The sequence below is a fragment of the Cryptomeria japonica genome, chromosome 7 (genome assembly GCF_030272615.1).
Source record: "Cryptomeria japonica chromosome 7, Sugi_1.0, whole genome shotgun sequence".
In the NCBI taxonomy this organism is placed as follows: Eukaryota; Viridiplantae; Streptophyta; class Pinopsida; order Cupressales; family Cupressaceae; genus Cryptomeria; species Cryptomeria japonica.
In genome coordinates, this window is record NC_081411.1 from 28,529,326 (window position 1) to 28,555,407 (window position 26,082).

General features: G+C 35.3%; 1 protein-coding gene across 1 annotated transcript in view; it reads right to left on the bottom strand.

Moving 5' to 3' along the window:
- Positions 1-721: 721 nt before the first annotated feature.
- Positions 722-26,082, bottom strand: part of LOC131078139 (beta-galactosidase 8) — a 299,360-nt gene continuing 273,999 nt past the window's right edge. The window contains exons 14-19 of the mRNA XM_058015811.2: positions 3,303-3,412; positions 3,057-3,167; positions 2,600-2,710; positions 1,908-2,119; positions 1,470-1,806; positions 722-1,288 (exon numbers count right to left, since the gene is read on the bottom strand). Of these exons, the coding sequence (XP_057871794.2) occupies positions 1,181-1,288; positions 1,470-1,806; positions 1,908-2,119; positions 2,600-2,710; positions 3,057-3,167; positions 3,303-3,412 (989 nt within the window). The 3' untranslated portion in view covers positions 722-1,180. The remainder of the gene's footprint in view (positions 1,289-1,469; positions 1,807-1,907; positions 2,120-2,599; positions 2,711-3,056; positions 3,168-3,302; positions 3,413-26,082) is intronic.

Consider the following 26,082-nt stretch of genomic DNA (forward strand, 5'->3'; position numbering starts at 1 on the left):
TGAAGGAATTGTTTAAAACAACTTTTTTATCCAATCCTATTTGCACACATTTCCATACAATTGCTCCATGACTTGAAAATACCATTTATACCCTAAGATTTAGTCTTACGTGGTGTGAAATTGACCTAGTTCAATCTTGAGGCATGATAATGAAGCTCCTAAAATTTAAAATTAAAATTTTAACTTGCTTGCCACTTTTTACTAGCTATTAAGTTAATATTTTGACAAAATACTATATTGTGGTATTTAAAGACATTCAATATGCCACAATTTCAAATATTATATTTGAAGAATAAAATAGAACATGTAGAGAAGAACACTTCAATTTTTTAAGGGTCAAAGAACAACATCTACATATAGACCACATATACTACCTTCAAACTTTTGGTCAATGCCATAAAGCCAATCAATTTGGAGTTCTTACCTGAAAGAGCTTAACCCTCATGATTTGATAAATTCCCCAGCTATCTTAGAGACACCACAATACCTATATATGCATCAACTATCAAAGATCTAGGCAAGCAAGTTTTCTATTGTAATATTTAATCAAATCATTTTTCTGCCTCACCTCACAATTCACTTCCATACATGAAAATGAATCCATGCAGATTGAGATCAAACGAAAATAATTCAAGATTGAACCACAAATATATAGACAATCCACATACTAAGTGCATTCATTTTCAAATAATGACATCTACACGACATAACAACATTGTTTCATTATTGATTCTAAAGCCAAATACCTCTATCCATCTCATTTAGTTTCTAAATATCTAGGTTACATGTGTTAATTACTCTAGCACATAAATGCAGTGGTATTCATTTCATTACAAATATATACTAAATCTCTTAGCAAGGAATAACCTTTAATATTTGGGCAGCCTCTTAACAACTGTTTTCAGAAACAAGATAATCGACAGTTCTGGATAATACCCAGTAACCCATGATCCTGACGATAAACGCAAGACATTCGATGCAAAGTAGGAGAAAAAAGGAATTTGTATTCCTTGGTAATTAAAACATTTTAACTTTGAGTCTTCCTTGATGAATTGGCAAGAAATCTCACCACCTAATTTATAGGTGTACTTCAACTGTTTCTATCTCATTATGCACTACGTAGGTTTTGTTGAATATTGCCTACAAAGTATATCACTGATGATGTAAAGGCCGCTTCAAATTAGTTGCAGATGGCTTGCACTGCAAGAGTTTTATCCATGCCAGGACAAGGATCTCCCAGTCTTTTTACTGAAACTGGAACTGAGCAACTTCTCCTTCCAATACATATCTGCAAATCAAACGAATTAGAAACACAAAGAAATCATCGTGAATTTTTCTTTTTCCAACTTAATGTTTTTTCTGACAACTGGATTATTGAATAGAAAATAGTTATTCTGAGATTAAAACAAAAGTGAACATCCCAAAATTTATGGCTGAAAAAAGTGAGATACTGCGGGAACAACTCAAACCTCTTCAATGATGGATCGTGTGTCTATCGCATTGCACTCGCCATGTTCGAAGTTTCCACACTGTCCTTGTGGAGTTCCAAAGCTGGCAAACTTTATGGATGAGATAAGCTGACCTTCTGGACAGTGAAGACTAAGTTCTGGTTTATTTGAACTCAATCCATCCTTCATGATCATTTCCCATGAATCAATCGGTGAAGGAAATGATTCTGATACTCGTGCACAAAGAGACTCTACAGACCTAGTAAGAAATGTTATTTTAGTTGGGTCACCACCAATTTCCTCCAATAACACCAATACATTTCCAGTGGGCTGAATCCATGAGCGAGGAACATGATATCTGCAATTTAAGATTTTTGTCAGAATAAGCAGTAAAATGCTCGTCTATTCTGAACATATACAATTCAGGCATAAGAGAATAACCATATTAATATTTCTTACAGCTTTTGAGAAGGCTGGCCACAATTTTTCACACATTTGTATTGATCATAACTTCCTCTGTAGTCACATGTAGTATTGCAACCATTTTCTGGAGAAAGGAAGGCAGGCCAATAACGTCCAATACTATGTCCATTTACCCAGGCATGACCCTTGCCCATGCTAACAAGGTCCAAAGCCACTGGATTATTTCCATCTGGAGCTTCAAATTCAGTCTGCAATTTAACGGCAGAAGTAACATGAATAAGTGGTTATTCCTTATAAAAATATATTATATATATGCATTAGCCCAAAAGCGGTGGTAGAACTGAAAACCATTGCAAAGATTTCCAATGGCAAGCATTTCATTAACATAGATAGTAGACCAAGAGTGGAATCAAAGGTATACAACATACTTGGTTCTAGTTAATTAATAAAAATTTCTTGTATATCAATTCAACGGCTTTTTTTTAACTTATCCTCTTCAATATTTTAAATATTATCATTTATTAAAACAGGCCCTTTACTTTACAAAATTATATGTAAAAAGTTACATATGATTTCACACAAAGAAAGTTGACAATAGATTGCATTCATTAGTTGTTGCCTGACATAGAAGTGATAATGGTTACCTATACATATTTCAAATCAGACCAATTCTTGTGAATTCGTCATAATGAGAAAAGTGCAATGTTCAAAATGAAATTGTTGCTCACCTTGTACCATATCATACTCTGATTTTTTGGTGGATTTGGTCCTGAATTCCAATTTGTATTTTTTATGTCATTTCTGAGATACAAGCCAAGTTGCTCACCTTCTAATCCAATCTACAATTTGAAAAAAATCATAAGAATAAGCATTAGGAAATCCAAGGAGATCACTTTATAAATATTGATGAATATTATTAACTTATCTCTATTTTGAATTTTCTACATGTGACTGAAATGCCTTCTGATAATAAATTAGGTGGAATCAGTCAGATATATTAAACTAGACCTTCAATGATGGTCATTAAAGCCAAGAAACGTAAAAAATTCAACAGTAGAAAATATAGAAAAAATAAATAATATACAATCACCATAGTTTTCTTCTTTCTATCTAATTAGAAAGACATCATAAACTGGACAATACATGGCAGTTACTATTTATATAGGAATTAAGTTTCAGACAAACCTGATATGTCCATTCTTGCATTGAAAGATCTTGTGTACCATTTTTCAAGCCCTTTAAAGTAATTGGGCCTGTAATTCCGGCACCTATTGCATCGTAGAATCCACCAAAGTTCTTCCAAAAACAATGTACGAAACAATTAGTATTTTAGAATAGTGTATGACAATAAAGGCTTATTGTAAAGATATGATGAATTTTGATTTTTGATACTTAATTTACACTATAGCACGAAGAAGTAAAGAGTTCAACCTCTAGGCCAACAGTTATGCTTAATAGATCCAATGTATTCTTTCCTGGATTTAGAATTATTGACTTTTCCAAAGTAATGTTTGAATACTCATCATAACCAGATCCAGTTCCTGCAAGTAATTGTTGATTGGACAATGTAAAATTTTCCCAAACAAAAGCTAGAAATAGTAATCAACCGCCAACTGTAATCAACCATTTTAAATCAGCTAAGCTAAAAATAGACCAAAACAAGAAATAATCAAATAGAACCATACATGAACAATTTTATCTGTCTTGTTTTATAGAACATAGGAACTTTTATGTTGAACATTCAAAAAGGACAACCAAAATTCTCGATCAACAAAGATAAATTATGATGTAGAAGCATCTTTGAGTTTGTTGACTTACTGGCACAAGTGCCAAGGCAAGAATAGAAGTTTTTAAGCATGAAGTCTATCTTCTCCATCTATTTTTTTAAGCTTCTCATGGCCACCAAATTTGATGTTGTGGTGGCTCCAGAAGGCATTGAAGCATATTTATGAAATTGATAAGATCACAAAGAAAGCAGAAAACCTAAACATTTTGGATGTGTCTGGAGACACTGTTCTGCTGGGATTGTTTTAAAACTGCTCAATAGAACTCATAATCATTCATCAGATTCAGATGGATACAAATGATACTCTTCATCTGTGTTAAGGCCCAGAAAGACAAGTTTATTCCAATGGCTTTGGATAACCTGGGCATCATCATTAGATCCAGAGACATGACAATACAACAGTTCTATCGCCATTGTTCAAGTTGGAAGAATCACAACAATTTCAACCCAAAAAGTGGAAGAAGGCAAAGAATTGGTGCTCCCTTACAAATGAATCATTAAAATTAGTTTTCTGGAATAAATCAAGTGGTTTTTTTAACAGAAAAAAATGGTTGTATGTAAAAGGAGGAGAGAAAAATAATAATCTGCTGGTAGCATGTTCTATGTTTGTAGCAGTTAGTAATATTGAAGTTGGTGTTCTCTCCATCTTAAAAAATATTAACCTCAACGTCTTCATAATCAGATGGTGTATGCACATTGAATGAATTGTGGCCTTCCTTACAAGGACAATGATATAATTAATTTGTGTAAGAACCCTGCTGGTTCTAACTGCTGATGCTGGTATTATTTTTGTTTGGATCTTTGATGTTTTGTAATTTTTTTGTGTTTTTGATACAAAAAGCAATGCATATAATAACAATGTAAACTTCTGAAAATTGAAACTAAATCGATCACATAAGAATAAGGGCAGGAAACATTATTAATTTTCTTATTTATAAATTTTCATAATATCATCATTCACATGCATACCCGATTTTATGATCAGTTTTCTTCTCTTCAAACTCCTGGCAAAAAGCAATAACTAGATGCTCAAAATCTCCAAGAATCGATAGAATTTATTTGTGCCCTTGATATTGATGCCTTTCCCAATGCTGGTCGTACCCTTCCTTGGTGAGTTCGAAATTTATTGCAGCTTCCTTCATGGAAATCGAACCCTCTTCATGTGGCAGCCCTTTTCTGAAACTCTTACTGTTATTTGCTGCTGTATATGCTGACAAAATGCTAGTAATCAATGATTTTTTTAATATTTCCAATCACTACAATGATATGATCACCAAATCTGATAAATAACCCTATGAACAGTCCTTCAAGCAGCACAAACTTGACTCCTAGATGAAGCCAACTATAGAGAAACTTCAAATGAATATTTCACACCCTCAGATTGCTGTTACAATGAAGTAGCTACGCACTCCAATGCCAAAAAGCTCTGAAAAACCTTTGGTCTCTCCAAATCCCAACGCTCTCCAAAATCACGTTGAAAGAAATCAAATAACATAATGAGTTCAATTTCTTTTGCAAAGCCTTATATTCCCTCATGAAGTTCGATTTCCTCCAAAAAGCATTTTTAAATCACATTTAAAATGTTATTACATTTAAACTTAGGAAATCATTTTTTTTTCTCATTAATATTGGACCCCATAATTAATTGTAATAATGGCCCCCTTTCGATGATGACTTGACCCTCAACTTTAAGTGAAATTATAAAGTTAAATTATAACTTTATAATAAGCCATTTAATGATTTAATATTAATTTGGCCACTAAAATATTAATAACTCCCAAAATACTTATTATTTAGCCATACCATCTGAAATGGGAGTCAACACTGCTAATCACCATATGATCAGATGCTCTTGGTAAAAATAGAAAGGGTCCTTCTCGATCGTCTCCTGGCTTACTATAAATAGTAAGTAGATGAAACGAAGCCCAAACGAAGTCCAGTCTGAGCCAAACGAAGACCAAACTAAAACATACTGAATTCTGGAGAAGACAAGAGCCTCCATTAACCAAGCCTTTGCCTCAAAAGACCCTCTATCCACACTCATTAGCCTATGAGGGTCAAAAAGAGAGGCTAGTCATTCTGAAAACTAATGCTCACAAAAAATGGGGACATTACAATTTGACACCATATCCTTGACTATATCAACTTATTTAAGAAGGAAAGAAAATAAGCACTAAAACATGAGAAATTACTCAAGCCTATGGAATTCAAAGCCCGCTTAATATCATAGAAGTTGTTACAATAGTCTTGATCAAGGCCATGTTGGATATAAAACTCCATGTTGGCAACTGTTATCACTTGAACCTGCACCCCTGTTTGCTAAGCTCTTAACTCAGTAGGCTTGTGACACATGGGAACTCTCCTAGGCCTGTTGGTTGCCTAAAACTTGGAGTGAACCTCCAGAGAAAGCTGGTTCTTAACTGGTTATCACCTAATTCTGACTATCCTAATGATTTTTGTTGAGAAAAGAGAAGGAAAACATGAAAAATGAACCTACTGCCTAACAAGTGATGCACCAAACTGAGTATCTTGAGAAGGAACAACAAACAACAAACAGTATGACAACAATAATACTCACCTGAACAACCCAGTAAATTATAACCCTTGCATAAATAATTTATAAGAAGGCTAAAATCACAGTCCTTAGAGGAGAAAAACACTTCTCACAACCTAAGACTGTTATTCCACTCACAGCTTATACCCTGCAAATAATTATGCTCCTGCATAAGATACCCACATGAAAACACAGTTTTAAGGACAAGAATGTCACAAAAACCTGCATTAACACCAAGGACTCATAATAACAAAAGAATATGGGAAGGCATGGACTGCTTATTACTGCTCAAAGTTGTTACAATGCTCTCTTACTCCTGAAAAAGTGTTACAAAAACATTCCCTTTTGTAGAAAGAACTTTGAAATTACAGTCTGCCAAAAGATGAATAATCAAGAACCCTTACAATGAAGAAAGAAGGTAGTATATATGCTTTCCAATGTCATGTCCCCTCCTTGATCATTATATATATCCTAAATGAAGTAATTATTATTATTAATTAATATAATAATAACAACGAATTACTATTTGAATTTTTATTGAATGTGTTATTTAATTAATATTTAATAATATTCCGAAAATATTCAAATAAAAATAAATTAATATTATATTATAAACATAATTTATATATTATAAATTATAATCATAATTTATTCTTAACCATAAACAAGTGCAACATCCCTATCTAGATACTAGAACTCTAGAACCGAACAACTAAAGGAAAACTCCTTTATATATAATATAAGGCATCAAGGAACTCATACAAAGACATAGGAAGAAAAAAAACAATTACGATAGTCTCATTAAAGATGACTCTATGGTTAATAAAGATTATTATTAAATCAAATATAAATAAACTGTTGTTGTCAGAGATTGTTCCCTCACAATAGACAGTGATATTCAGTAATGTAAAAGTTGATAAAACTAATACAAATTAAATAGTTTTAACTACTGATTTTTCATCTCTTTCAACTAATTGATATTATAACATTAAGTTGTAATGATCAGCACTTATATCCTCAATGTAATCACAAACTATCAATGAATGAACAATCAGTAATAGGACCTACCTTTGAGAAAGCTCCGTGTATTATAAAGTACCAATGATTAAGATCAAACATTAATAAAGCTCAGCGATTAAGAACAATGATCCATGTGTTTGCACGTAGTAGTTTAAAAGGGCACGTCAGCAACTTATTATAGTAAAGATATTACAGCGATTATTTAGACAAGTCAAACATCAAGGGGCAAGCCCGATAAGTTTAATAATGGAATGGTGTGATAAAATGATTTATCACACACACACCCATGATTTATCAATACATGAAAGGATGCGATTATATTAGAGACTTAATACTAGCCGATCTGTTAAGGCAAAGACATAGCCAATGAAGAGGTAATCATAATAATAGCTCTTACATCCATTGCACCCTTACCACAAGCTACTAATTGATGATCATTTGTCAATTATTATTTAATCATTGTTCGATCAGAGTTGATAAAATCGTATTGTAAATAATTAACCAATGAAATGATCAGTTCCCTTCATCGGTATTGTTTATTCGAACTCCCTCTTATAGGATGGTAATTAATGTTCTCTCGGATAGCAATAATGAGGTGTGGATATTAGATCTCCCTTCAGTGCGTACTTGTTGGAGGTATTGGAAGGTTGTTGGTATTCTTTTTGATATCTTATGGCAACGATCGTTTGATGATTGATCTGTCTCCCAATGAGAAATTAAGGATAGATAAGGCAACGTTGAAGGGGGGGCAATAATCAACAATTGCCAAGAGACAAGAGACGTGTCTCTTAGAACATTCTATCCTACCATATATAAAGACATCCCATCCATTTGGAAAAGGGGGAGAGAAAAGGAGAGAAGGCGGGAAGAAAAGAGGACTGCGTCAATACAGATTGGAGATCAGACTGCGGGTGCAAACAAGTAAGAGGTCATAGAATGTATTAATCAAAAGATATAGGTAATAATATTTAATATATATATTAAAATGAACATAATGAATAGTTAATATATATAAACATAAGTAGTAAATACATATCAATGAATAGTAGGAATATATGTTAAGGAATAAATGTGAATACTGGTTAATGATCATTTTTATATATGTTGGGGAATACATGTTAAATCAGAAATATGTACATGTGGATTCTGGAATAGGAAAATAGTAATAAAATGCAAAAATGTATTATAAATGTAATCACATGATGGAGGCTATAGGGAGGAAACTCCCTTAGTCTAAGGGAGGGATTATGATAATCCCTAGGGCAGTATATATACTGAACATTGATATGCATATGTATGGCTTGATTGATTAAGTTCAACCAAGAAAAGATGGATCCAGCCAGTCCCCTCTGAGGACTTGGATGATGGGATACATCACCCAAGGCAAGGAATGGACATAGGGTCTTCCTTGGATGGCTTGGATGTAAGATTACACCCAAGAGAGGAATCAAATTAACCTTCGATTTCTTGGAGGGCTTGGATGTAAGAAATTACATTCAAGACAGGGGTCGAATTCACCTTCGACTTCCTGGAGGGCTTGGAACCAAGATGGGTTACAAGAAGGCGAGCTTCACAACCGCCTAAGGACATACTTTCGTATGGCATTCGTATCCTTTTTATTAGATGAGAATTGTGATTATGTTAATTAAGTATTTTAAAGTTAGATTGCAATTTAGATTATATATATATATATATATATATATATATATATATATATGTCTATTGTATTCTAACAAATTGTTTTGCAGGATAGTGATCTCTAACTAGTAGGGACATTACATCCAAAAAGTAGATAATGAATAATATAATCCACCTCTTCTTGGGCGAGCAACACAAAAAAACCCACTTTAAAAGACCTGAAACAGGTTTGAAAGGGAAAAAGTTGGGCCAAAAGTCAAGCCAACCCATGTTGCAACCATAAAAGCTCTTAAAAGCACCATAAATGGCCCCAAAATATCATTGACAGGCCTGCAAGCCTTCATTAATGCAAAAAATATCTCCCTTTTGACTTTATGAAATAAAAATGAAAAATAATCTTATAAAGTGATTTTAAAATCTATTACTTAATTGAATATTTGGTTAATTTCCCTTTTAATATTTAAAGTCAAGATTTAATAAAATAAAGATAATAATGTTATTTATTTAAAGTGATTAATAATGTAAATCACTTTAATAAGTAATTTTATTATTTCTATTTATTAAATCAATAAATGTAATAAGAAAATATATTTAATGAAGTGTTTTAAATTAATCACTTTAAATAAATATTTTCCTTACTACATTTATTAAATTTGATGACCTTTAAATACAAAAATGAAATGAAACAAATATTTATTTATGTAAATAGATTTAAAATACTTTAATGAATTATTATCTTCCATTTTACAAACCATGCCTAAAACTCTATTGGACATATTTATTAAGACATTATGTTAATATCACTTAATAAATATGAGTATTACAAAACAATTATTAAGTGATATTAACATAATCACTTAATAAAGATGTAAAGGGGAATAATATGATCCCTTTAGGCATTTCCACGAGGCTATTAGAGAGGAGAAAGAAAAAATAAAACAAAGACAAAAAAAAATAAAAAATGCCAATGTAATCACCGATGCATATAGGGTAATTGAAACCCTAAAACTCTTCATTCCTCCTTCATTCGATACTTTTCCTTTGCTGGAAACTTCTGGGTGCCGCTGTGCTAGGGTTTGGGCAAAAAGAAGGGGTATTTGCAACGATTTCCTGCAGATTCCACCATTAACGGGTGTTGGCATGACTGTCTAGACCTTCACCCTTGCCGATTTTGGGCACATACTGGGGCTCTTGTGGCCTGATTTCTGCATACTCTTTGCCAAAAAAAATAAGTTGGGCATGATTTTTTCTCTATTTCTGGACGATTTTATGATCTCCATGCATATTAGGGGTACCGCCATTGTTGATTTTCTGTGTGATATGCGTCGAGGCTGTCCTCTAAGAACAAAAAAAAACTGCAGGTCTTTCCGCCATTAATGGCTGCTTTAGGTATGTTCATCTCATAAAGGTTGCCCACTTGGATTTCGAAGCTTTGACTATTCCTTAATATTTCCGAAAATACTAATTGTAAAAAAAATAAGAAGGAATATCTTCAAAAATGTTAGCCATTTCCAATGAAATTTGCAAATTTATCAACTGCTAATAGCCGATTGCTTTCCATTTGAGGGCTATCGTGGAGCTTAGACTTTTGGCCATAACCTTCATTTTTTTTGGTTTGGGACTGATCATAAGCTTTGATGGTATATCACACCGAGCTGCCTTATCAAACACTTCAGAAAGAGTGTGACATCTTTCCATATACATCGTACTCAAATACTCTGCTCTTTTTGGACCTCCTAATCCTTTGCTGATGTTCTTGTGCTTGAGCTCTTCGAACTAAAAATTTATGTATGTCTTCATGATGAGTCTCATCATCTATAACAATAACACTGTCGTTGGACTTTCCTGATGCTAATTCTAAATTTTTAACAACCTCATCATGATCTAATTTTATAGCCCTTTCACAAATTTCCCTCAATTCTTGTTGCCTTTGTATCCGAAGGGTGGAAGCATGTTCCCATTCTTCATATTGTGCTTTGGCTAGTGCATCCCTACTATATACAAAATAATCATTAAGTTTTTCCACTTTTCTCAGCTCCATTGCCTTATTAAGAAGGCTAATTGCTTCAACATATTGCTTGCTCTCAAGCATAGCTAAACCAAGCAGGTAAAGGGCTGCTTTCCATGGTGCTTGTTGTGCTTTGATTGTCTCTCTGAGATACCCTGCTACAGCTCTTTATGTTCAGATTTGGGGATGTCTTCTCATAATCGTAGACTTTGAAGATGCTGCTAAGAAATCAGTGATATCATTGTGCAAGCCATGACTCCTTTGCTTCTGTATTTTCTGTAGATTGTCATTGATGTTTTGAATGTCAAGGCCGCCATGTCTTACGTAATGTTCATTGAGTGCACTACTATCATGTGTATCTCCTTTTAATAAGGATAAATTGTTGCCAAATAGCTATTGTTTTAGACTGTTACATCATGATTGAACTTATATGATTGCACTTTGACCATGGCCGAAGGTGCGGTTTGTCAACTATATTGGGAAGGATGGGTGGAGATCGCAAGGAGTGAGTTCGTTTATAGCTTTCTGACTTCCTGTCTCCTTTATTCTCGCTCGGTTTAGTGTTGATGGAATGAGTGAAGCCACAACACCTCTTCATGTTGATGCACCGCATGTGGGGAACATGTGAACCCTGGATTCAACAAAAGAAGGGGTAGGGCAGTACGCCGCCCATAAGGGAGCCCTTAAAGGTTCTTCGAACCCTGGAGATCGATACCTAGCAGCACCCATCAACACTTGCTCTACTTGACTTAACTGCCTTTCAAAATAGTGTATCTCCTTTTAATAAGGATAAATTGTTGCCAAATAGCTATTGTTTTAGACTGTTACATCATGATTGAACTTACATGATTGCACTTTGACCATGGGCTTGTCATTCTCACCACATGAACGCTGTAACCTTTACTTGTAAATGGTGCGTCCCTCTTTATTATGACAGCAATTTAAGATCCAAAAGATTTTCAAAACCATTAGCTACTGCTACTTTCTTCATTAGCTTTACTGCTTGTGAGGCTCATTTTTAAGCTTGAAGATTGTATTTTTTCAATCCTTTCCATTCTTAAATAAGTATAGCTCTAAAACTCATTTTATCTACTCCTTATTTGCCAAAACTCCTAAGGATGACATCTGAAAGCTTCTCATTGTACATGCTGCCCTTGAAAATACTCATCACTGCTTTTATTCATTGTAGTTGCATTGAATAGATACTACTGCTTTGTAATAGTGTAAGAATCAACTTACTGTCATGAATGATGAATGTTTGATTGATACAATTATAAGCATGCTGGGCTCAACCCTTGTGGGAGCCCATTTACCCCACATACTAAAAATGAACATGATCAGATCTGTAGCTGCACATGAAGCAAATATTGTTAGAAATAATATGCCTATGTATAATGATTTTCTTGATTTCTTTTGATCTGATATTTCCCTTTTTGAGATTCCTCTGTGATGCTGATTATATGCATCTGATGTAATCTAAGATTTACATATACATGCATGCATTAGTATACATGTTAGGAATGTAATCAGCCATTGCTTAGAACAAAATGTTCTAATGCATTGTATACTTCAATCTTTTGCAGATACTAGAAGGGAGGCAGACATAGACAAGGACGAAGCAGCAATACAGAGGCAACATCAGGGCTATTCCAACCGTACCAGTCATTCAGGCAATGACTGGTTCCACTCTCAACATGCTCTTTTTATTTTATACTCATGTATACATGCCTATGTATCTCTTTCTTACACCAGTTGTGTATAGCTAGTCTCACGGCTCATTGTGTGAGACGCATGTGTTTGATTATCAATAAAATACTTCCTTTTTTGGATGAGATGTCTCTCTCTTTTGCTGTTACAAATTATAAGTATTGAAATGTAATCTTTAGTTGATTCTTCCTTAGTGCAGTTGGAATGCAATATAGAAGAAGTAATATGTACTTTGTTCCATTTTGTAAAAACAAGCATAACCTAACCTATTTTTTAGCTAGAAGTGAAAAATAGGTAACAGCAACAACAATGGAGGAAAACTAAGAGGAGGGGGGTGGGGGGTGGCGGTGAATCAGTTTTCACAGAAAACACAAAATTAACCTTAATCCAAATCTAATCAACTACAGCAATAAGAAAGATATGCACATTATCACCACAACACATAACACCAAAATTTTGATGTGGAAAACCCGGTTAAGGGAAAAACCATGGTGGGATCCTTTCCACAATGAAATGATACTCTGTAGTAGTATGTGAAATAATTACAATGGGAATGCACTTGCATTCAGACTCACTACCTAGAGCTCACTAGTCAAGATACAATAACCCGGAAGGCTACAATCCTTAGGGAAGGTTCACTACCTTACACGGAAGTCTCACTGACTTACAAAATATTCGAACAACAATCCTGAAACAAATGAACTGAAGAAGTAGCATCTACAAATACCTGATGACAGTTCTGGTTAAGCACATATGTCTGCTCTGCAACACCTCAATCTCTTCTCAAACTCATCACCGAAAGATAGATTCGCTCTTCTTGCATAAACAATCTCTTCTGATAATGCAGACCTTCACCGATACCAAAAATACATGAATAATGCATCTATATATACCGATCATCAACTTTGTGACAAGGTTAGCTCAACCCAAAAAGACTTAATTACAAAAACTCAACACTCGATACAAAGATCAACCATCGGACCAATATTATGACATAGATTACATAACATGGACCCAAATCAAATGCCCAAATACGCAACACCACCAAAATCATCTCCACGAACAACCGCAACACGCTACACCTCAAAATAGGTTTCACATAACATGAAGAACACCACCGGATAAAGAGAACACCAAAACCATGCACAACGATCAATGCGGATCATCAAAACAAATAGGACATAATTAGGAAACACTAGCAAGCACGTTAGAATCATCTGTAATAGCCGCACCAACACCACTTATCAAATCTTCATCTATCAACATCTGAAACTCGGGAACACACAAATAGCAACAACTGTCACAAAGAAAGATAACTTCCAGAGCACCAAATCACGAACCATCTGAAATGAAGATACATATGCACATTTAAAATAATATCCCAAAACCGCATCTCATAATTTGATCTCATCGGAATATATCAGAGGAAATACTACACTCTATAAAACATCGATCAGAATAACCAAACCATAAACTAGATCAAATAATAAGATCAATCAATCTTTCAAATCACTGAAACCATTCAAAAATGATACATGGATACTAGAAATACTTCAATACAGAATCATAGTCCCACTAAACAAATCTGCAATCACCGGATCAACAAAACACAAGAATATGTTGACATCAATGACAACAACATATCCTAGCAGCAACAATATCCAACAATCTTCCCCTTTGGGATTGATGGCAACATATGGATGTGAAAAACAATCAATGCAAAGAAAGAAATCAAATTCAACAACTCCCCCTAAGAATATGCATACTAAAGATAGAAAAGAGTTTTTCACATGCATCTCTCCCCCTTTGACAACAATGCCAAAGACTCAAAAAGCATCTCTCCCCAAAACATGACAGAATAGAAAACTCTCCTGCTATGGACAATAGAAAAAGGCATAAAAAACCAACTGAAACACATATTGACTACTCCTGCTGAGTAGCAGCACCATCTCATCAACCCAGATAAGAAAAGACCATAAAGTCCACCAGACTGATGCAACTCAATGCACTTAGTTCTCATCAGGAGGAGTAGAAACCCCTAGCTTGTCTCTCAGATAACAGATTGTTTCTGCAAGCAAAGGCTTAGTAAAGATATCTGCAATTTGCTCAGTAGTAGATACATATTCCAATTTCACTTCCTTCCCACTGACCTTCTCCCTCAAGAAATGATGCTTGATAGATATATGCTTAGTCTTTGAATGTTGCACCAGATTCTTAGACATGTTAATAGTACTAGAATTGTCACAGTAAATAACAGTAGGTTCATCATACACAACTCGGATATCCTTCAACATTTGTTTCATCCAAACTATCTAAGTACAGTTAGTGGCAGCAAAAATAAACTCAGCTTCAACAGTAGATAGGGAAACTGAATCTTGTTTCTTACTTGCCCATGAAACCAACTTCTTTCCCAAAAAGAATGTACCACCGGAGGTACTCTTCCGGTCATCAACATCACCTACCCAATCTGCATCATTATAAGAACACAACATGAAATCGTCATTCTTCGGATACCATAAACCATAATCAACAATTCCTTTCAAATATCTGAATATCCTCTTTATAGCAGTCACATGACTTTCCTTCGGATCAACTTGATATCTAGCAATCATGCACATAGCATGCATAATGTCAGGTCTACTCTGAGTCAAATAAAGTAATCCACCAACCATAGATCTATACAATGTCTGATTAGCCTTCAAAGATTCATCATTCTTAGACAATTTACAACCAGTCACCATAGGAGTTCCAACCGGTTTGGAGTCATCTAACCCAAACTTCTTCAACAATTCTTTAACATACTTATCTTGAAATATAAAAATGCCTTTACCAATCTGTGCAATTTGCAATCCCAAGAAGAATTTCATCTCACCTATCATAGACATTTCAAATTCTTTTTGCATATCACCGACAAACTTCATACTCAAATCATCATCACCTCCAAAAATGATTTCATCAACAAAGACTTCAACAATCAGAATATTATCATTCTCAATCTTGAAGTACAAATTACTATTAGAAGTACCTTTAGTGAATCCCAATTTCAGTAAATACTTATCCAATCTAGCATACCAGGCTTTAGGGGCTTATTTCAATCCATAAAGAGCTTTCTTTAGTTTGCATACCATGTCTCCTTCATCTGATAGAGAAAATCCATTCGGTTGCTCAATGTAAACCTCTTCCTCAAGTTCACCATTCAAAAAAGTTGACTCGACATCCATCTGATACACCTTGAAATCTTTGAAAGCAGCATATGCAAGCAACAATCTAATAGCTTCAAGTTTGGCTACTGGAGGAAAAGTCTCCTAATAATCAATACCTTCCTGTTGTGAGTATCCTTTGCAAACCAATCTAGCTTTGTTTCTAACAACTTCACCGGCTTCACTCAATTTATTTCTGAATACCCATTTAGTACCAATCACATTTTTGTCTTTAGGTCTAGCACAAGTTCCCAAGTGTTATTCTTTTCAATGTGATTCAGTTCTTTTTCCATAGCCTTTATCCAATTTTCATCTTTACAAGCTTCAGCAACAGTCTTAGGTTCAATCTTAGAAATCAAACAAACCTCTTCTGCAACAAGTCTTCTTCTAGTCATAACACCCAGTAATATCCCTTGTTGATAATGGCTTCAAAATGTTGAAGATAGGCTCAAGAAATATTGTCAAACAGTTGTCCTTCAACCCTTAAACCTGTTGTTACTAAAATCTGATTGCTTTCAAATAAAAACGTGCACCTACAGCCAAGAGACATTTTCACAAACAATTGGCATGCAACTAATTCTTTGAAGTAAGAACATATGGGCTGAATGCTACCTTATTCCTCCTTAATATTGAAAGCAAATAACCGAGTACAAAACACTTGAACAATGGCCAAGAATCTTGGCTTACAATAGACTATTATTCAGAAATTTCTGAGTACTAATGCCAACCCAATAACTCATGCATACATAACTGAAATCTCAATGTAAACAATGCAAAGTGAACCTGGATGAAGCACCTAGGAGCGAGGATGAAGAAGCAAGCAATATCAATATACTTTATGCTCTCCTCTTGCCAAATTGACCATTTTCCCAAATTCGCCCTTGTTCTGATATGAATGTCAATAATAAATAAATGCAGCAATAAAAGGTCTCCAAATTGGTATAGAAATGATTTCCAAGTCAATAGAAATTGATTCCCCAAATACCCATAACCAAAGGATGCCTCCAAACCAACGATGTCCTAGAAGCAGTATATCAGACCCCTGGAATTAATTATCAGCAAGCTAATAGCTCCTCCAAAATATTCCAAAATAATTGCTAAGGCCTCCCAAGATGAATGCTCAAATACCCACAAAGAAACAACACCCGAAAGAGGCCATATGAACAATAATCTGAATATAGTCAACCTCCATGAACGCTGATATGAAGCTCAATGAGAAAGACTGAAAATATCTTCCCCTCTCAACGCTGCAACCCTTTGGAGAAATTTTTCACCACCTCAGTTATGCTAATCAATGGGAGTTTCGATAATACTCTACAAAAACCCTAGTCTCCACAAACTCAACAATGCAAATATCAAATCCTCAATGAAAGAAGCTGAGCTAAACCTTCTCTTATACTTTTTTACCCCATCATCCAAAAACTTCTAGAAATAATATTAATTTAATATTATTTCACTTAAGTGACTTTATGATATAATTTTAAATTAAGTCACTTTATTAAATTAATTAAATATAAAGTCATCTTTTAATTTTTAATTTATTTGATAACTTTATAAATAATTAACTTAATATTATTAATTAAAATAATTAATTAAGCTATCCATAAAAAATAATAATAATTTGGACAACTTAACTAATTAAATTAATTAATTAATTCTTCTCAAAAAATGGGGACATTACACACCCTTATTCTTGTCACCAATGATCTGATTTTCAGGTTCTTGTACTTCTTCACCAACAATAGCAACATCTAGATTAACTGTCTCTACCGGATCATTCTGCTTCAAAACTTTAGTCTAATTAGGCTTTGCAATAACTTCTTGATCATCATTGTTATATCCGTGAGCTCTGATTTCTTTACCAAAGTTTTCATCCACCTTCACATTTGCACTTTCCACTATCTTTCTCTATCTCTTATTATAACACCGATAGGCTTTGCTCTTAGTAGAATAACCCAAGAAGATACCTTCATTACATCTTGCATCAAACTTTCCTATATCCTTATCTCTCTTGATATAACGTTTGCTTCCAAAAACACTAAAATATTTAACAGTAGGAACATGACCAAACCATGGCTCATAAGGAGTCTTACCAGTATCACCTCTTATATGTACGCAGTTGAATGTGTATACAGAAGTGCTAACAACTACTCTCCAATAGGTCTTTGGAACATTTCCTTCACTCAACATGGTCTTTGCAGCATCCAAGATAGTTTTGTTCTTCCTTTCACCAACTCCATTCTGCTATGGGGTTCTAGGAGCAAATAATTGTCTTCTAATCCCATGCTTCTCACAAAAGGAATCAAATTCACCGGAGCAAAATTCTCCGCCCGTCTGATCTCAAACACTTCAGCTTCAATCCTGTCTCAGTCTCCACCTTAGCTTTAAATATCTTGAATATGTCCAATGCTTCTAATTTCTCTTTTAGAAAAGAAACCCACATCATTCTAGAATAATCATCAATTAGCAACATGAAATGTCTGTCACCCTACTAGCTTCTCACTCAAGTAGGTCCACATAAGCCAGTATGCACAAGATCTAATGGACTATTAGATGTATATTGTTTACTCTTAAAAGAAACTTTTGTTTTCTTTTCCATGTGACATTCTTTACATACTGGATTAGCAGGCTTAACAATCTTAGGCAGATCTCTAACAGCTTGAGTAGAACTGATATTAATCATTGAATCAAAATTAACATGACACATTCTCCTATACCATAATCAGATTTCATCAATCTGAGCAATCAAACAACTTTTCTCACCGGCATTCAAATGAAAGATGTTATCTTTAGTTTTAGTTCCGGTTGCAATCTCTATACCATAGGCATTAAGAATCTTGCATTTTCCATCTCTGAATTGTAGATCATATCCCTTGTCAACCATTTTCCAACACTCAAAAGATTATGCTTCAAACCTTCAACATATAAGAAATCATTAGTGTTATGCTTACCATCAAAGGAAATAGAACCTCTACCACGGATCACACAAGTTTTATCATCTCTAAATCTCACTATACCACCATCATACTTCTCCATATTCACAAATTTTCTTTTATCACCAGTCATATGATGTGAACAACCATTGCCAATCACCCATTCATCTTTCTCCTCAACCTTAACAGCAAGAGCCTTTTCTTCAACAGTGCAACTTGTAGAATCAGTAGGTAATGGATTATCTTCTTTGATAGCAATGAACACAATTTCATCTTCTGAATTTCCATTGTTAGACTCATCTAAAATTTATACTTCCGGTTAGGCTTATCATACTTCTCATACCTATCATTCTTATCAAATTCATCATGCCTATCATACTTAGACATTCTCTCAGGACATCTAGATGCAAAGTGTCCTATCTTGTTACCAAAAAAACATTTCAAAGGCAATTTACCATCATACTTACCGGCTCCCTTAGGCAATCTTCTCGCAATCAGGACTTCAAGCTCTTCCAGTTCTCTTTCTTTCTCTTCCATTTCTCTCCTTTCTTTCTCATACCAAGATATTCTACATGAAATTTCTCATTGATCATATCTCTTCTTTCCAGATACAGATGCTCTAAATGCAGTCTCAGATTTTCCATGTGATTCTCCAAATTCGCTCATCTCAAATGCAACAATCTTTCCAACTAGCATGTCTCTTGTTATACTAGTCAAACTCTGTATCTCATCAATAGTAGCTACCTTATGCTTGTAAGCTTCTGCCAATGATCTCAGCACCTTAGCAACAATCTCATCTTCTTCAAGAGTTCCACCAGCACATTTGATTCCTAGGACAAGCTCATTCACCTTGGCCATAAAGGATGATATTTTTTCATCTTCACTCATCTTCAACTTCTCATAATTCCTTTTCAAACTCTGTAACTTAGCAACTTTGACATGTTTATCTCCTTCATACAGGGTTTCAAGCTTTTCCCAGATCTCATGTGCAATCTGAAGTCCCATCACATTAGTAAGTTCAGAATCTGTCAGGGCACTTAGCAATGCTTCTTTCACTCTAAAGTTATGTTCTGCATCTTTAATCTCATTAGGAGTGGTTGGACCATTCTGAGGAACAGTATAATTATTCTTTGTAATCTTCCTGTAGTCATCTCCGAGACATTTCAAATGAACTTCCATCCAGTTCTTCCATACAACATAGTTGCTTCCATCAAACCTTAGACTCTCCCTCTTGAACACATAGGTTGAAGTTGCCATCTTGGATCTCCTCCAGCGGTCAAGCTTCTTCCAGAGGATCTAGCTTTGATACCAATTGTTGGCAACAACAATAGAGGAAAACTGAGTGGGGGAGGGGGTGAATCAGTTTTCACTGGAAACACAAAATTAACCTTAAATCCAAATCTGATCAACTGCAGCAATAAAAAAGATATGCACAATATCACCACAACACATAATACCAATATTTTGACGTGGAAAACCCGGTTAAGGGAAAAACCACAGTGAGACCCTACCCACAGTGAAATGATACTCTGTAGTAGTATATGAAATAATTACAATGGGAATGCACTTGCATTCAGGCTGACTGCCTAAAGTTCACTACTCAAGATACAATAACTTGGAAGGCTACAAGCCTTAGGGAAGGTTCACTGCATTACAAAGAAGTCTCACTGACTTACAAAATATTCGGACAATAATCCTGAATCAAATGAACTAAAGAAGTAGCATCTGCAAATGCTTGATGACAGTTCTGACTAAGCACATATGTCTTCTCTGCAACACCTCAATCTCTGCTCAAACACATCACTGAAAGATAGATTCGCTATGCTCGCATAAACAACCTCTTCTGATAATGCAAATCTTCACCAATACCAAAAATACATGAATAATGCATCTATATATACTGATCATCAACCTTGTGACAAGGTCAGCTCAACCCAAAAAGAACTAATTACAAAAACTCAACACCCGATACAAAGATCAACTACTGGACCAATATTATGACGTAGATTACATAACATGTAATGTCCCCTTCTCAATAATGTGCTTTCAGTGGTCCATTGGCCTATCTCAGGGACCCATAGGCTGTGGAATGAAGAATTAGGATTTCAAAAAGTGGTGTAGCATGAACTTACTATTTTTAGTAAGTCAGGGGTTGACTGTTTAGATGGTGCTATCTTACTGAGTTTTCCATGTTCTGTCACTGGGTGCGAAGATAATGTTTTTTGGAGCTATATTGCTTGACTTGCTATTTTTAGTATCAATTCAGGTGATTCTATTTATAAAAAGGCAGTTTAGAGATTCAGTTTAGTCTGGTGGATGACTCGACACTTCAGTCCTCAATTAATTCGGGTTTTGAGCAGTATTTGGCTTGCAAGATGATTTATTAAATATTAACACAACATTCTAAGGTTAACATTTAATTATATTATTTTGGACGACTTTGGGAAATAGAAGTTTATTTTATTCAAGTGATTTTATCATTTTTTCCTAAGTCAATGGCATAAGGGAAATCGAATTATTTCATGAGCATCACTTAATGTCTTGTTTGCAAGTTGTTATCCTAGGCAAAGTTTGAACTTGCCTAAGGGAAGGGGATGCCATCCTTGAGAGACTTATTTTAGATATTTCAAATGTATTTGGACACCCTTGGGAGGTGTAATGAAGTGGCATGTAATTTGGATGTATTTGGGTGCATTTGCATTTGAATTTAGGGAGCAAAAAAGTTATAAATAAGAGCCTTGGGCTCTCATTTGGATTATCAAAAGAATTTGCATTGTTATGTTGTCGAAATAGAGAGCAAAACTAAGCTTCGGAGTTGAGGCTTCCTAGCTAGCACAAATTCGTACTTGCAATATAGTACCTAGCTGGTGAGTGTGATTGAGAGTGGATTTTGGTCTAAGGATTTTCAGTTTTAGAGTTTTTGTGTGTTTTCTATGTTGCTGGTTTGGAGTGGCTGAAGCGGATTTTTGTTTATAACTCTCTGTCTGAGTGCCTGTTTCTTCTGGGTAGAGGCTCGTCGGAAGCGTACTAGAGAGGTGATCATTCCTCAGGAAGGGCATTGGATTTGGTGTTGATTGGATTTTTTAAGAGAAAATAAAAATTCTCAACTAGCCGTACCTTTCCTAGAGTGCCTTGGTTTGCGTGCCATTCGTGTGTGGTGATTTTACTGTTGGTTTGAGCTTCTGGTTGGTTAGCCTTGGTCATAGTAGTTGTTCACCTGAGTTCGTGAGCAATTTGAAGCTGATTCGGAAGAGTTATGTGCATTTCTATGTTGCTGGCCCATTTCTGGAGATGCTGGTATTTATATCAGAATTGTTGTTTTTTATGTTTTAGCCTGAAATCAGTTTTATTCTATGATTGAATGTTGTAGTACTTCATTTTAATCATCTTGTATCATTGGTTAGTAGTACTAACCTCTTATTGAACTTGAAGTGCTCATTGTAATCCCCACTGCATAAGTGGAAGAGGTTGGCTGGGCCGCCTTAGTGTTTGTAATTTCTTTGTACTTTTGTCCTCCCACTAAATAAGTGGTGGAGTGGTATTGTCCTCTCGCTGAAATATGTAGTTGAGTGATAGTTTTTATGCATAGGTCCTCCCGCTGCATAAACGATAGAGTGATTTGGTTCTAGTTATGCTTTTGTTCCCTTGGCTGGTTTATCGCGAAGTTCTTGATCTTCATCATGCTGAAAAGTGGAAGGGGTTGGCTTGCCGCCCACTATTGTACTTGCTTTATAATTTTCAGCAGATCAGTGAGCTAACGAACCCCTTATCACCGTATGCTCGCACCTTCCCACATTGGGCACTTGGTGATCAGAAAGTATAAGGGTTACAATTTCAGCAAGCATTGAGATTATATTTTCTAACCTTAACGGGTTATGTGTTTGTTTGTAATTCTTATTGCACTTAAAACCAAAAAAAAATTACTCAGGATATTACATAACATGGACCCAAATCAAATGCCCAAACACGCAACACCACCAAAATCATCTCCACGAACAACTGCAACACGCTACACCTCAAAATAGGTCTCACATAACATGAAGAACATGTAGTATTCCCCTTAATTTTTTTTTGATTTTTTTAACACATCAAACACTACAATGCACCCATTAAGGTTAAGAAAGATAATCACAATACTGCTGTAAGTAACCCTCCACTTTCTGATCACCGAGAGCCCAACCTGGGAGGGTGAGAGCATAAAGTGCAGACGGGATCGTTAGGTGCTTGAAAACTAAAATTGATTACAATGTAGGCGGCAAGCCAACCCCTTCCACTTTTCAGTGGGATAGATAACCAGAAAACTTGGCGGTAAACCAGCCAAGAAGAAACACTAACACACAAAACAAATCAACTCTATTGCAGTATTTCAGCGGGAGGACTTATTACAAACAAAATCAACTCAATCGCAGTATTTCAGCGGGAGGACGTAATATAACAAGATCAACTCTACTGCAGCGTTTTAGTGGGAGGACTTAAAAAAAACAAAATCAACTCAACTGCAGTGTTTCAGCGGGAGGACATACATCATTTCCTGATTACAAATATAGAAGACGGTCAAGCCATCCTCTTCCACTTGCACAGTGGGAATTACAAGAAAGTAAGAAGCAAACAGAGATAGCTAATGGTACTATTATTTAGCTTTACAATGAATCATTATGAAAATGGTACCTAATATGAAATTTAAGCTATTACAAACATTGAACTGAAGGAGAAGGACGAGAATGTAATGGACACCCTAGAATGCCCAAAAACTAAACCAACTACTGATAGGAATTTAGTCAAACAGTTTGCATCCAACTCCTTATTTCTCCGTTTAATGTTTAAACCTCTTATGGCTTCGGAAATGAATTGTTTGTTTGTTTTAAGTCTTTGCATAGATTTGAAATCACATAACATGAACTAGAAGGAAATTACAATAATATGCACCATGAAGATTGAACTATTGCTGATATGATATTATTTCCAGAATTAATAAAATCAAATACATAGCAGATTTTTCAACTCACTAAATACTCCAGCATTTTTGACATAATGTTCCAACAATGACTTCCCATCTTGCTGCTACAGTAACATGAATAGTGCCATGCTACAATAATGTGAATAGTGTCGTGCTACAGTAGCGTGAATAGTGCCGTGCTACAATAACGTGAATAGTGCTGCGCTATAGTGCGCTACAATATTAATTAGTCTTCAATCAGTCCAATATCTTCATAAAATCATCCCTTCAGAATGCAATAAGCATTGGTCAAGAAGTGAAGAAGGTATGTAAGAACCCAACTTGGCTCTCCTCTACTGACTGTTTCTTTTGAATGCAGTAGATTTGAATTTGTTTTGGTTTTTGCATGTTTATAGATTTTTTTGTGTTTTTTTTTTGGTAATAATGAGCAATGAAACAATACTGGAATAAACTCCTATGTTTAAAATAATACTGAAACAATAATATTACTGCTGGAATTAATTTACGAGACTATCAAGGGAATGTTTGTTCGGTTTTATGGCCAATATGCCTGGAAAACAAATTCATTACAATGTAAGATAAAAACCTGATTTTTGCTGTCCCAGTGGTTGAAAAAAATCTGCAAACTGCAAATTTTAATTTTTTTGAAAAAATTACTGTTCACGCGGTACTGTAGCAACCCGTACGGTGGCACTATTCACGCGGTACTGTTCACACGGCACTGTAGCAGTCCGTACGGCGGTACTGTAGCAATCCGTACCATACTTGTTAATCACCAAAAATTCTTCAATAAATCTGCAATAATTTCTCGTGAATTTATTCTTCAGTCTTGCGCAATTAGATGCAAATAAGACTTCTGAATGAAGTCTTCCTGAAACCAAATATCACTGAATATTTCATCAGCTCAGATGGTGAACATTGAAGCAACTACGTCCTCCAATGGTGGCTGAAAACCCTAGTCTCCAGAGAAAAACCCTTTCAATTTCACAATGTCAAAATAAAATAGCCATCCTCTTCTTTCCAAACTCAATGCTATTTATCCTTTTTGCAAGTCGTACCCTAATCCTCTTAATTACAATTTTGCTTGTAATTTCATTTAATTTCACTTTGGGTGTCAAAAATGATTTTAATCATTAAATGGGCATTTAATTTTAATATTTCAATAGTCTGGCTCAGATAATTTAATTAAAAACATGGCCCCGTCTAATGATGAGTGGACCCTCAAGTTAAGTGATTATAATATAAAGTCACTTTATAACTTTATTATTAAATCACTTAATAATAAATGCTAAGTCATTCAAACTTGTCTAACTCCACGAATATTTTGAATTTAGCTATGCCGTCTGAAACTGGAGCTCACTAGTTGACCACCCATATGACCATGATGTCTGCTAAAAATAGCTGGGGTCCATCTCCAACTGCTAAAAATAGCCTGGCCAAGCCAAACTCAAAGCAAAACTCATCATAAACAAACTCTGGCAACCCAGAAGTGTACTCTGCTCTGTCCCCCGGAAGATCTCCATGCCAAGGTGACCCTCTATCCAATCCTACTAGCCTACGAGGGTCTCTGATAGGCTAATCACAAGCTAGAGTGATGTCTCTAGCTAGAAGGGGACATCAGAGTCCGCCCTCCCTGAAATTGCTTGTCCTCAAGCAATCTCAACTCTGGATGCTGTAAAATCTCCTCGCTCTCCCAAGTAGCATCCTCTACTGGCAAATCCTTCCACTTCACCAAATATTCTCGGATGGTACGTCTCCTCAAGTTCCTTTCTCTGAAATCAATGATAGCCTCCGGTATCAAAACAAGTTTTCCCTCATCATCCAGGGGTGGTAGTACTGTAGAAGGCACAATATGATGTCCTAGCGCCTTCTTGAGGCGTGACACATAAAAAACGTTGTGCACCTTGCTCTCTGCTGGTAAATCTAACTCATAAGCCACCTCTCCCACTTTCCTGATAATCTTAAATGGACCATAGTATCGTGGCTTAAGTTTCTCGGCACCACTCTTCTTGAGAGTGGATTGACGGTAAGGCTGCAACATAAGATACACCATATCTCCAACCTCAAAAGTCCGCTCAGTCCTCTTCTGATCTGCATACTGCTTCTGCTGATTCTGTGCCTTAGTTATATTATCCTTGAGAGTCTTAACAATGTCTTGACTCTCCTGTAACAAATCACCTGCACTGGGCACTCTACTGTCACTCAAAATCAGATCCATAAAATTGGGTGCCTCATATCCATACAGGGCCATAAAGGGTGACATCTGAATAGACATGTGATAAGTGGTATTGTAGCTGTAGCGTCGTAAATTGTACGCACTCGCTAGGGTGGTACAATTTCACACCTAGTTTAGCACCCGCCTTAGTGCATTTTGCATTTTGCATTGCATTTCTCCTTAAGCACTTAAT